This window comes from Mytilus trossulus, chromosome 3, assembly GCF_036588685.1.
Source record: "Mytilus trossulus isolate FHL-02 chromosome 3, PNRI_Mtr1.1.1.hap1, whole genome shotgun sequence".
NCBI classification, from domain to species: Eukaryota; Metazoa; Mollusca; class Bivalvia; order Mytilida; family Mytilidae; genus Mytilus; species Mytilus trossulus.
In genome coordinates, this window is record NC_086375.1 from 64,562,185 (window position 1) to 64,576,646 (window position 14,462).

At 32.6% G+C, this 14,462-nt stretch overlaps 2 protein-coding genes across 4 annotated transcripts in view; one reads left to right on the forward strand and one right to left on the reverse strand.

Annotated features, from left to right (window-relative positions):
• Window positions 1-555, reverse strand: part of LOC134712112 (uncharacterized) — a 33,589-nt gene extending 33,034 nt beyond the window's left edge. Inside the window, exon 1 of the mRNA XM_063573281.1 lies at window positions 416-555. The gene's annotated coding sequence lies outside the window, so the exon portion shown is untranslated. The remainder of the gene's footprint in view (window positions 1-415) is intronic.
• LOC134712111 (uncharacterized) overlaps window positions 494-14,462 on the forward strand; it is a 34,116-nt gene continuing 20,147 nt past the window's right edge. The window contains exons 1-2 of one of the 3 annotated variants that reach the window (XM_063573279.1): window positions 494-603; window positions 12,006-13,804. In XM_063573279.1, coding sequence (XP_063429349.1) covers window positions 12,009-13,804 — 1,796 coding nt within the window. In that variant the 5' untranslated portion in view covers window positions 494-603; window positions 12,006-12,008. The other 2 variants (XM_063573277.1, XM_063573278.1) reach the window with 2 other exon arrangements.

Sequence of the window (14,462 nt, forward strand, 5' to 3'; positions counted from 1 at the left end):
AGTAAGTGAATTTTCATCAGTGAATAACAATGTGATAAATATTGAAATTTGACAGTAATGTTTTAATCTTTTTATAAATAAAACAAAAAAGAACAATTGATTTATATTCCGTAAATTAAATTTTCAGAAAAAAGTTTTCCGTAAAATCCAAAAATTTATATTAATTATTTTGCCTTAAAAAAGATTTGCACATGAGTTCAACGTCCAATAGATCACTCAACGTGTTCTCCTGTAATATCATCATATTTCATTCATATATTATCTAGAAATATCCGATTATATCTTCTCTTTACTTTTTTCTGCTACAATTTTCTATCTGGCTTCACTTAAAAAATAATTTTATATCTCATATAATATTTTAAAAAATATGAATAGAAATATTGTACATTTTGTGCAAATATGGAATAAATCAAACCTGTTTTCACCAGGCCCTAGTCGTTGATTATCATGGTACGATACATCATCATACCACATTCCGTAAAATGGACATCCCACCCGTCATTTGGGTAGCCAGTGTCCCGATTCCGTGACCTTTCTGGCTTGTTGCAAATGGCCAGTCGACAGCAAATAATTATCTCCCTTCGTAACGTAATAAAATAGATTGTATGTAATGTTTGAATTAAAATCCATAAGTTTCCTTTAATAAGTAGATTAGATAAATTCCATTTTATATAGCTTTCTTCTATTTTTTTTGTTTTGAATCTGCAAATTGATATTTATATTATAGACAAAACATGAAGCTGATAACTCTTTTTCGTTGGAGATAAATTTTGAAGCGTCGAAAATGGCTGACGATGGAACCGGCAAAATCGAAAGCGCAGAACAAAGAACTGTTACTGTAAATACAACATACCAACTAGAAAGCTTTTTAGAAGCATTAGGTTTTATATGGAGTTATATGAGACAGTTTGTTTTTATATGATCACAGGTGCCTGAACAACGGATTTTATCTGCGCATACAAAATAATTTTGTCTCAAAACAAAAGTAAAATTTTGATATTTGGGTTCTTTAACTGAAAGATCATCATAGAAGATACCCAAAATAGTTGTTGTGTACAACTATGAGTACAGACAATTTAGCACACATTACTATTCATTAGATATTTAAAAGTTAAATGCATTTTCAAGCTTTAGAAAGATAAAATCGTTTTTGAAATATGATGTATCAGGTCTGTTTGTCCCAATACACTTTGCTAGCCACACTTTCAAGCATTACAAATTTTGCAGACAAGGATCTTGCTGTTATAATGACGATTTTAATTGCCAAGGAATATTTTAAATCATTAAATCTTGCCTGTGGATGGATTTCATACTGACATCAAATCGCTATCAAAATCTGTGTAAGGGAGACAACATGTGATTTACAAGTCGCACGGGTAAAACACAAATGGTGACTGACAAGCAAAATCAAGATTTTTGAAATGACGACTATTTCTGTCGATCAATTGAAATCGATATCACAGCGTCGTTCAAAATCCATGACCATGGATTTAACATTCAAAACTACTCAAACCAGAAACTGAACGTCTGTATGAGTTACATTTTATGATGTTTTGTTTTTTGTAAGAGTCAATTGTACTTTTCAGTAGGTTACATGTAGGGGTGGCAATTTTGTGCAGTGAAGTTTAACTTCAGTTGCAGATCCAGAACTTTCATAAATAAAAGGGGGGGGGCTCCAGTCATGCTTCAGTGATTCCCTATATAATCTACCGAATTTTTTTCCGCAAAAGGGGGACAAGGGCCCTCCCTGGATCTGCCTCTGAACTTTTACCTAGAAATTTTGTAGCTTTACATGAATAATTTACATTTGTAAGTGACATGCCACACATAACCAGCTTGTGTCTAAGTTGTGATTGGCAGTGGAATTTTTTCATGACCAATTCATGGTTATAAGGAAGATATCGTTTATAAAAAAAAAGTTGATAGAAATCACCTTTTTATAGGTTTATTAATATGTGATTGTCAGATATGTTAATTCATAGGCTGACAATCTTTCACCATCAAGTCAATTTACAACTGACATGATGTCCTGGACATTCAATAATGTTTTTCAAAATAGTGACAAGTGGGGAAGGACATAATTCTTTTTAATTAGAATTTTCTATTAAAATATGCTCTTTGTACAATATCATATGAAAAAACTGCAATTATTGCATCTATAAAACAAATTCCTAAGTGATAGCAACTCTCTAACCTAAACATGATTACACTCATGTTTTTCTCAGTGGTTTACAAGCTGGGACAATGCTGGTGTGGAAATCAACATTATTTTGAATCAGTAGTCCACAACTCCCACAATACTGTACAATACTCTTTGATGTTTGATACATATAATTACTAATGTGTTAAAACTATGACAATGTCATTTTATAAATTACATTGTTTAAAGCATCACTGTAGATAGAACAGTTGATTAGATACTAGCAGTACTTCTAATACTAGCTACATGTATATGGTTTCAGTTTGATATGCTAATTGTAATTAGATGAAGACATTTCTTTGCAAAAAAAAATAAAAAATCAAAATATTATTAAGAATCTGTGCACTGTACATGTGAGACAAATGAAGCTGTGTGATATGGGACTAGTAGTTTCACTTCAGCTAAAGGTTTTCTTGCATGTGACTTCATATTCAAGGGGGACAGTATAAATTGATAAACCAAATCCATTACATAATGCAATCCTGATCATTCTAAAGCTCATATATAAACCTTTGGCCTTGTCTGCTCTATGGTCGGGTTGTTGTCGCTTTGACACTTTCCACATTTTCATTCTCAATTTTAAATATATGTTAAATATTATTGTGCAGTGTTTAAAGTGATGAAGGGGGAATTCCATGAGCTGAAAGTCACAAATGATGACCAAATTATATCATGGAACAAGTGCCATATTTAATTTGGCTTCTTGGTCCATGTACCATAATATAGTATATTACAGTTTTGCATTGCATTTAAAAAATCCATTGCACAAACATGACAAATATTGTAAGATTAGAAACCAATGCTCGCTGTTGGAAGTTCAGATTCAACTCTTTCTGTGATTGTCATGAGAAGATATTTTAGGGGTTTGTATTGTTAACCTCATAAAATCAAATAGTGGACATATTTCATTTCAACCTGAGAATGAGTGGCTCTTTTTCTTCTATCAATGTCTATCTTTTGTTAGATGTTGTACTTTCAATGCTTTTTATAAACAAAGAGATAAATTTCAAATGTTTGGTATAAAATGTTATATCATTCATCTTCAAAAAAGAATTACAGATGATAATGGGAAATATCAAAGAATCATGATATAGATTAAAAGGACAGAAGAAAACACAACACATCTTTGATTAAAATTGAAACTGTAAAGGATTAAAAGTCATATTGACCTTTAAAATTCTCTATTCTCAAAACAAATACACCACTGAAACATCTCAGTCTGAATAGAGCCCGTATTTCAATGTTAAGTGGACTCCAATATACTTTTTAGCTCACCTGGCCCAAATATGACCAAAATGGTCAGTTGACCCCTTAAGGAGTTATTGCCCATATAGTCAATTTTTAACAATTTCACTAATACAATGTATGGTAAATTTTTACATCTAAAGGGCAAGGTTTATTATATATAGAGAAAATTGTAAGTACGAAGAATGATCAGTAAACTTAAGTAAGATCTACAAACACATCACCGTCAGCAAAACACAATTTTGTCATGAATCCATCTGTGTCCTTTTTTTAATATGCAAATAGACCAAGGTGAACGACACATAGATATATTCTACTCAGACTTTCAACATTTTATCAACTGTATGTGAACCATTTTTAAAGGTAAAAATGTATATAATAATTAAAAACCAATTGTTCAGAGAACAATTGAATTGAAGGTGTTTCCACCCAAAACAATGTATATTAATATGAAAGTTGTAAAATTAACTTTAAAATGTCATTTCAATCGTCAAATGATATCTTATTGTACGCTGATTACAAAAATATATGGTTTCTATACAAATATTTTTTAAATAGGGAAGATATAATTTGTTACTTCCGGTTTGAAAAATGTTACTCCCAATCATATTTGAATATTTATTTGACACTGATTCCAAAAATATCTGGTTCTATATACTCAACATGCAGACATCTTATACGTTCAGGTATTTCACATCCAAACTCAACATGCAGACATCTTATACGTTCAGGTATTTCACATCCAAAATTTTATGGAAATATTCTTAATAAAGCACAAAAATGTCAGAATTGTCCTCAGAAACTAACAAAACCTTTAAATAGACTTATTAAAAGGGGATATAGTTACGATACTGTTGTCAGGTCATTAAAGATTGCATATTTTGGCTTTAACATTGATTCACTGATAGGGTCTTTGCATCGGAACTAAACACATTTATTTCTAAAAAAAACAGTTGTTGGCATGACACGGGTTATGTTCTTCTCATATATTTTATGATAGTAAGATACTAAACCCCTAACAGGAGGGATTGTACCTGATATTCATATGATGAAGACATAATCTTTCAATCAGTTTAATTGAGGTCTGTAGCTGGCATGTCAGTTAACTGCTAGTAGTCTGTTGTTATTTATGTATTATTGTCATTTTATTTATTTTCTTTTGTTAAATCTTTTGACATCGGACTCAGACTTCTCTTGAACTGAATTTTAATGTGCATATTGTTATTCTTTTACTTTTCTACATTGGCTAGAGGTATAGGGGGAGGGTTGAGATCTCGTAAACATGTTTAACCCTGCAGCAATTTTGCGCCTGTCCCAAGTCAGGAGCCTCTGGCCTTTTTTAGTCTTGTATGATTTTAAATTTTAGTTTCTTGTGTATAATTCGGAGTTTAGTATGACGTCCATTATCACTGTACTATTATGCATATTTTAGGGGCCAGCTGAAGGACACCTACGGGTGCGGGAATTCTCGCTACATTGAAGACCCATTGGTTGCCTTCGGCTGTTGTTAGGGCCTCGCCTAAGGCGGGTCGCCCTATAGTGATCAGTCTGTCTGTCCGTCCGTCTGTCTGTCTGTCTGTCCGCCCGTAACACTTTAGTGTCCGCTCTATATCTTGATAACCGTTATGATTTCAAAGTTTATACTTGACATCCATATTAACCAACACCAGAGGGTGTGTCATGATGTATGTACAACTTCCTAGGTCAAAGGTCAAGGTCAAAAACTTTAGTTTCAGTTGACAACCCTGTGTCCTTTGGTGAAGACCGTGTCCGCTCTATATCTTGATAACCGTTATGGTTTCAAAGTTTATACTTGACATCCATTTTAAGCAACACCAGAGGGTGTGTCATGATGTATGTACAACTTCCTAGGTCAAAGGTCAAGGTCAAAAACTTTGGTTTCAGTTGACAACCCTGTGTCCTTTGGTGAAGATTGTGTCTGCTCCATATCTAGATAACCGTTATGATTTTATACTTAATACCTAACATGATTATTAACCAAAACCAGAGGGTGTGTCATGATGTATGTACAACTTCCTAGGTCAAAGGTCAAGGTAAAAAACTATGGTTTCAGTTGACAACCCTGTGTCCTGTGGTGAAGATCGTGTCCGCTCCATATCTAGATAACTGTTATGATTTCAAAGTTTATACTTGACATCCATTTTAACCACCACCAGAGGGCTTGTCATGATGTATGTACAACTTCCTAGGTCTAAGGTCAAGGTCAAAAACTTTGGTTTCAGTTGACAACCCCGTGTCCTTTTGTGAAGATTGTGTCCGCTCTATATCTTGAGAACTGTTATGATTTTAAATATTATACTTGACATCCATTTTAACCAACGCCAGAGGGTGTGTCATGATGTATGTACCACTTCCTAGGTCAAAGGTCTGTCTGTCTGTTGGTCTGTCCATCACTAACAAATTTGATCCACACTATATTTTGAGAGGACAGCTGTTATTATTTCATACTTTACAGTGATATGCAGTGAAGTTTAGCATTTGATAGTTCATTGATAACATTCTGGCGTATCATAAACAAACAACTTGTAACGTCTCATTTCATTGGCCGAAAGATTTAAATACAACAGCAATGTAGTCAGTCTAGTCAGTGTGCACGTGAATTGACACAGGTGACCGACAATGGAATTTACTATGTTACTACGAACGTAAAAACAATGATTTGTATAGTTTACAAACCTTTGGCCAAAAGATTTAAATAAATGTTTTGCTAACTTCAAATAGTGGGGTCGAAAAAGTATACTGATATTCTAAGTTCTTTATGCATGCAGCAACTCAATTATCTTGTACCCGGCATGATGAGAAATATAAGGATTAAATAAAATACATGTGCCGCTTTTATACGGATGAATAAATGAACCACTTTTAATTTCTTTCATACCTACGACAGGTTATAATCCTTACAATGTTGTAGTCACTTATAAAGTATTTCATAATACTGATCCTGCTTTACAATAATTAATGATGGGTTGCACTGACATTCCTCCTTTATTATTTTAATGCTAAAACATACACACAGTAGCTACCATAAAAGGAGGAAGTTGTTCCCCAAAGATAGAAACAAAATAACTAATCGTATCATTTGTGCACCTGAATGAATTCAGTGAAGATTATTTCTTTCGCATGTTTGGAACTAAATAAATATTAATACTTGTGAGAAATGTCTTAGTTTATAAGGAACAACTCCCGTTTGAATTGTTTTTACATTGTCATTTCGGGGCCTTTTATAGCTGACTATGCGGTATGGGCTTTGCTCATTATTGAAAGCTGTACGGTGACCTTTAGTGGTTAATTTCTGTGTCATTGTGGTCTCTTGTGGAGAGTTGTGGCATTGGCAATCATACCACATCTTCTTTATTACATATAAATGTACTGTTTTCGATTATGAATGGGTGAATATTTATTTTTTAAATTTAAACTGTAACAATAGAGTTGTTTAACATTGTTGAGCAATCCGCTAAAGTATATGTAGTATGTATTCGTATTTGAAATAAAATACAAAATGAAACGTGTATGATAAACTGATAAAAAAAATATGAAGAAATTAAGGATGACTAAATGTATGTACAAGATGAAACTCACCTTTTTATAAATACATTTAAATGATTTAATGAATACAGATATTGTTTGTTTCTACTAGTACTTACATAGATGTAGGAAGATGTGGTGTGAGTGCCAATAAGACAACTCTCCATCCAAATAACAATTTATAAAAGTAAACCATTATAGGTCAATGTAAGGCCTTCAATACGGAGCCTTGGCTCACACTGAACAACAAGCTATAAAGGGCCCCAAAATTACTAGTGTAAAACCATTCAAACGGGAAAACCAACGGTTTTTTCTTAACAAAGCGTGTTACATGTTATGAATTTACTTACAATTTCGGAATTTTTTTTTTTCCTTCAAGTTAATGGAATCAGAAAAAAATCAATATTCTATGAAGAATATCTAAAACTTGGCAAACAATATGAAAAGTGTTTGTAGTAAAGTATACAGTTTCATTTTTCAAGTACAACGTTAATTCATCGAGTCCATTGAGTAAAAGAGAAGGCAGGATAAGCAACTTGGGTGTGTCAATGAAAAAAATTATGTGAATTGAGTTTTTTTTTATCCTACATTAAACTTTTGATGTCGTCCCTTGATTTAGAGGAGATATTTAAATTGAATATTTTAACGTTAAGATTTTAAAGTTTAAACTTTACTACCAATTAATTGCAGAAAATTATAACACAAATGAATTTCACATGCACATTAAGCTAGAATTGTGATTTAATAGAATCATGTATGCGAATACGACGATGGAAGCTTTAGACGACCTTGACCTGTGTCACCAGCTACGTGAATATTAATCAGTCCATTCAACGTTAAAGTACATGTGTTCTATTTTTGCAGGTGTGAGGTCGAAGGTTTGAATTGACCAATGAAAACGATCGTTCCTTAGAGAGTTAATCTAATAAAGTTTGTTTGTCTGATTATGTCGCACGACCTATCGCGAAGCTTGGCCGCAGTTGGGTATATACCTGACAAACATTTTCAACTTAACATATATATTAACCAACACCAGAGAATGTGTCATAATGTATTCATCCTAGGTCAAAGGTCAGTCCGTCGGTCTGTCCATCCGTTCGTTGTTCGTTACAAATTGTGTCGGCTCTACCTCTCGAGAACCCTAAATATTTCATACTTTATACTTGGTGGGTCATAATATATTGAAGGCATAATTCTAAAAATATGTGACAAATATCAATTGGGCAGCACCTTTAAACATTTTGTTCAAATATCAATCCATATATCCAGAAGTCACCTTAGAGTAGTCAACAATGAGTTCACATCATGCAGTCAAATCACTATTATACTATGAAAGTAAGTTGAGAATATTTATCAGTTTTAACTTAAAATCTTAGATTAAAATCACACGTGAGACTATGTAATAACTTCAAATAATGCTTCATATCAGATTATCCATACAACTTATTTCCCCCACGTTATTAACAGCGGGGCCCACAGAGATGGCTCCCATCTCAATGACATCTAGTTTGCTCTATGGTCGGGTGGTTGTTGCTTTCACATAATCACCATTTCCTTTCTCAATTTTATTTTATATTAATAAATTACCAAAAAATAGCTACTTCCGGTTTACACAGGGTCCTTTCTGGTTGTTTTTTTCAAGGTTAAAGGGTTTGATACCTTTTACCAAAAGTTTTATGGCATTATCATGTATATGTTCCGGACCATATGAGTATTTGGACCATACGCGTATGGTCATGACCATATGCGTATACTCATATGGTCCGACCATATGAGTATTATACTCGTTTGGTTATTAATGGGCCGGACCATATGAGTATTTAGACCATATAGGTATTTTTTCAAATATAAAATAGAAATAAAACAATCAACTTTATCTTAAAAACAAATGTGTTTACAAAAAAAATGTATTAGTTTTACATTTCAAAAGCTACATAAACATTAAATATTGATGCCACAGTCAGTTCATCTCAGTTTTCATCGCTAATTGTATTCGTGTATACTTTTGTATATTTCGAATGACCTTCACACGGTACCATACATGTAGCTTTTCTGCGATTGCGTGTTTTGGCTGCAAGCAGTGATATCGATTGGGACAGTTCAGATGTGTCTACGGGGTTTTTAAGAAACTCTAGATCTCCAATATCGTAAAATAAATATTACAGATCAAATTAGATAAAAGCAGTGGCTATTTCATAGCTCTTAAATGCTATTTTACCGGTCTTATGATAAAGATTAAAATAGAAATATAGAAATAAAGAATAGAAGAAAATAATGAAACATACACTTTTAAAAATGTCTTACAAAATGTCATGATCTTTAAATAAATATCATGATCCTTGTCGGTGATGTAACCTACTTTAAACAATAAAATTCCTTTTAAAATATGTTCATTTGATTTTGACATCTTCTTATAATTGTACTTACAAATAGTAAGTAATATTAACTGTGAAACTGTGGTTTTTTTTTTTAATAAGTTGTTTTAATATATAATAACATGACATTTTAGTGATGTTACAACCAGAAGGGTCACACCAAATGAAGAGTTTGAAAGTATACCTGTTGATTACCCCGACCATACGCGTACGGTCCGACCATACCCGTATGGTCGGACCATATGAGTATATACCCATATGGTCATGACCATACGCCTATGGTCCAGATACTCATATGGTCCGGAACATATACATATGAGGTAAAAGCAAAGGTCAAAATCTAGAACATCAAATTAAGCTATGACCTTGAGATTAATTTCAAGGTCATAAACCAAGGACCTCTAATTAAAAGACCATAGGTCTAAATTATATTTGGTTAATGAGTTATATTACCATACGCTTATTTTCAAATACAAAAAGGGAGAAAACTCCTTTTTACTTTCAAAGTACCCTTGCGATTAAAATTTATGTATTATGACATGTCACAACTAACAATTTAGTAAAAATAATTTGTGGATATCTTATACAGTTTTTGGAAATGAGTGAAAATAAGCCAAATTTAAAATTAAGACTATGACCTTGACCTTTGACCTTGACCTAGTTTTCATTTTTTTGGACCAAGGACCTCAAATCAAAACATCCTAGGTCTCTATCACTTATGGTTTTCAAAGATAGAAATGCATATCACTTATATCAAATGCATAAGGGGAAATAACTCTCATATGGAACTTTCATATTGCTTCAGTTGAAATAGGACAAATCATGCGAAGGATATAACGAGCAATTTAATAAAATAAATTTGTCGTAATCTTTTACGGTTGGGAAGGAGTAGTTGACACAAGGAAAACATTGTTTGGGGAGATAACTCCTACAAAGAAAAGTATTCGGTTACGCAGGGTAAATTTGAAAACCGCATAAACTGTTCAATATTATATACTAAATATCTAAGCGACATATTGCGAAACAAATATTTATCGCAAGAACAAAATTAGGCGGAAAAAAAAAAAATAATCAGAAGAAAAACAATAGGTCTTTCCACAGAAAAGTGGAAAGATCTAATTTTATGCAAAATAATTTGAAGTACTGTTTTTGTTTTCGAGCCTTCGACTTAAGTCGAAAAAGCTAGACATAGGGATCCTACATTCCGTCAGTGTCGTCGGCAGCGTCCACAAATTTTCACTCTGGTTAAAGTTTTTGAAATTTTAATAACTTTCTTAAAATATACTGGATTTCTACCAAACTTGGACAAAAGTTTGTTTATGTTCATAAGACAGTATCCAGGAGTAAATTTTGTAAAAATAAAATTCCATTTTTTCCGTATTTACTTATAAGTGGACTTAGTTTTTCTGCCAGGAACCATTACATTCACTCTGTGGTTAAAGTTTTTAAGATTTTAACCACTTTCTTACACTATCCTGGAATTGTATGAAACTGGGCCAGAAGCTTGTTTGTGATCAGAAGATAGTATCCAGAAGTAAATTTTGTAAAAATAAAATTCCATATTTCCGTATTTTACTTATAAATGGATTTTTTTTCTGACAGGAAACATAACATTCACTCTGTGGTTAAAGTTTTTTAAATTTTAATAACTTTCTTAAACTATCCTGGAATTGTACCAAACTTTGCTAGAAGCTTGTTTATGATCAGAAGATAGTATCCAGAAGTAAATTTTGTAAAAAAAAATATCTATTTTTCCCGTAATTTCTTATAAATGGACTTAGTTTTTCTTCCAGTTAACATTACAAACAGTCTGCAGTTAAAGTTTTTTAAACATTTTTAAGATTCTAAAACTAGCCTTGATTTTTACCAAGCTTGGATAGAAGCTTCTGACAATCAAAAGATAGTATCAAGAGGGATAATTTTATTGATTTTTTTCATCATTTTTGTTGAGTGTGTGATTAACAGCAAAAGTAGACGAGACAGTGGGTTCTGCGGAACCCTTACACATTTTTTTGTTTATAAAATACAGTTTCTGGTGTGTGTAACAATTTAAATAAAAGTTTTCTGAAGGTATTTGATAGAACCTCATTCATGAGGGCTTGACAAATTGTCACTATTGTTCAATCAGCTTTTCTGGTGTTCAAGGTTTGATGTAGGCTGCTGCTTGAACAATGTAAATAACATACATGGACTATTTACCATGCTATTGTGACTGTGTCATCCTGATTCCAATCTTAATTGATGAAGAAAAAGTTCTTTGCAACAATTTTCAGTGAAAAAGTTGAGTGTTAAGATCTATAAAACATAAAAAATATTTTCAGAATATCACTTTATTTTGAAACAATGAAACAAAATAAAATACACTAACACAAAACCATTAAATAGGGTGCTAACTTGTTGGGTGCAATTTGCCAAACATGAATGAAAGTAAACCTGTTTTGGGGCAAACAGACCATTTCATAATACACTTTCTACCATATAGCTAATGAGCTAAAAATACATTTAGTTCAATAATGATAAAGGATGCTTTGCCAAAATAAAGCTAAAGCAACTTATCACTAATATATATATATGCATGTACTTTGGGAAGTTAAAGTTAGACTTGTATACATTTTTGAAGTTTTTCTTATCTTTTTAAGGATATGAATACATCAGATAGTGTTGAAAAAGTTGAACAAAAAGTGATGGAACAAGATATCCAGAAGGAAAAAGAAACATCTGTACCAAGTTTGCCTGATGAAATAGAATCTGAAAAGTGTTCAGAAAAAATATCAAAGTCTGAATCAAAAATAGAGGAAGAGCCGACACCTGTTGACATTAGTACTGATAAAACAAAAAGTATAAAGGCTGATGAAATAAAGAACAATGATTGTTCTGAAAAGGAATGTGAACAAGTAATAAAAGAGCAATCAAAATCTCAATTAGGCTTATCTGAAAATACTCAAAAAAGTGAATCCCCTGATCCTATTGCTTTACAAAAAACTCCTCATATAGATCATGGTATGGATATTGAGACTGCAAGTTTGAGTACTGCTGATAAAAGCAATATGAACCCAGTCACAGACAGTGATAAAATATCTTTGGCTGATAAAGTTACTATTGATACTGGTTCAAATCATGATGAATCGGAAAATACTGATAGTAGAGTAAGTAGTGTTACTGTAAAAAAGGACAACCAAGAAAAGATAAACATTCCTGAAATGATTGAATCTACTAATGAGACCAGATCTGAATTAGGGCTTTTAGGGAATGATGACATAATTCAATCTAAAGAAAGTACTGTATGTGTAAATGCAGAACTTACTAAAACCGCAGAAAATGAGGAAAAGGAAAATACTGTTGAAAAAGACAGTTCAAAAGTTGCAGATTCACAAAAGTTGGAAGCTTCAAGTGAGAATGACAGTCCATGTACTACTTTTCAAAAAGATGAAAGTGAGACCGACAGTCCATGTATTATTTCCCAAAAGGAAAAGTCTGATAGTAACTTAAAGGATTTAGAAAAAGGCACACACAATTACCCTGAATCTTACAATATTAGTGAAAATACAAAGGAACAAGCTATTGTAGCAGACAAACCTGAAGATGACATTTCTAGTGTTCAAAATAAAGCCCTAAATATAACTCAATCTGATGTACAAATGTCACCAACTTGTTCTAGTAAAAATGTAGAACAAGATTTATCAAGTACTTCTGGTTCCTTTAATGACCAAACTTCTAATTCTGGTTCCGTTAATGACCAAACTTCTAACTCTGGTTCCGTTAATGACCAAACTTCTAACTCTGGTTCCGTTAATGACCAAACTTCTAATTCTGGTTCCGTTAATGACCAAACGCCTGACAAGATTACTGTAAAAGATGTTCAAAATGAATCCTTGGAAAATAAATCTAATTTGAAAAACCCAGATATGTCTAACAAAGACGGAGAAGAATCTGAAATGGAAATAGATAAAATTGTGTTCAAACCATCTGAAAGTACATCTTCAAATCAAGGTGAAAAAGATGAAGTTGAGTTGAATCAATTAGAAACCCAATCTTCGGATCCTGAAGAAATAGAGAAAATGGAGTTGAAACAATCAGAAACTCAATCGTTAGATCAAGATTCAAATGCTAAAGATCTTCAGTCTGACATATCAGATGATGAAGACAGCAGAAATGAAACAGAAAACAATGGAGAAAAAAATCTGAGTACAAGGACTGAGTATGATTCATTTCTGTTCTCAGAAGATTCGTCATCAACTTTCATGCCAGAAAGAAAAGTTAATGGTATGGAAGTAGATGCTGCACTGATATCAGAGTCTAGTTGTTCAGAATATCCACCAAGCCTTGATACACCAGGGCCACCCACACCAGCTTCTTGTACCGTTGATACTGGATCCACAGGGCCGACTCCCGCTAAAAGATCTAGACAGGGAAGTACAGATACACTGCGCTATAAACAGTAAGAATCATAACTCATCTGGAAAGAGTCCAATATAAATACTGCCAGCATTTTGTAAATAGGCAAAATTGCAAGCATTGTGAGAATAAGTTAAAAAAAAATCAAAAATTTTCCATATGTTTTCAGGTTCAGAATCAGTTTTGGTACAACTAAGAAATAGGCAAGTCTAAAGATTAGTATTTCAAAATTTCAGATAAAAAAAAGATCAATTAAAATTTTTGTAATTTTAAAAGTCCAATGTTGCCTTTTGTGTCAGATAAGTAGCAAGGTTTTTGATGAAAAAAATAAAAAATAAAAGAATGTGTCTGAGGACACAAATGCAAAGCTTTGTAATTTTCTGATGTTAAAAAGGGACATTACTCTAGAATGGTAAATCACTCACAGCCTAAATTTGACCTGTGTACAACTGTACGTGACTCACTGCCCTTTTTTGAAGTCTGTCTGCTAGTTTAGTTTCCTTGCATTGTGTATGAGGTGCATATATTATTTGGATGAGGAAGACTAAAGTAAGAGTGCAGAAACGAAAATGGGACGAACAGAAGGACAGTCAAGGGTAAATTTTAGATTTAAATGCCCCCAATTACTATGGCAGAACATATAAAATCAGCACACCAACATGATAAGATATACCAGTAGTAGATATATTTTGATGTTCATG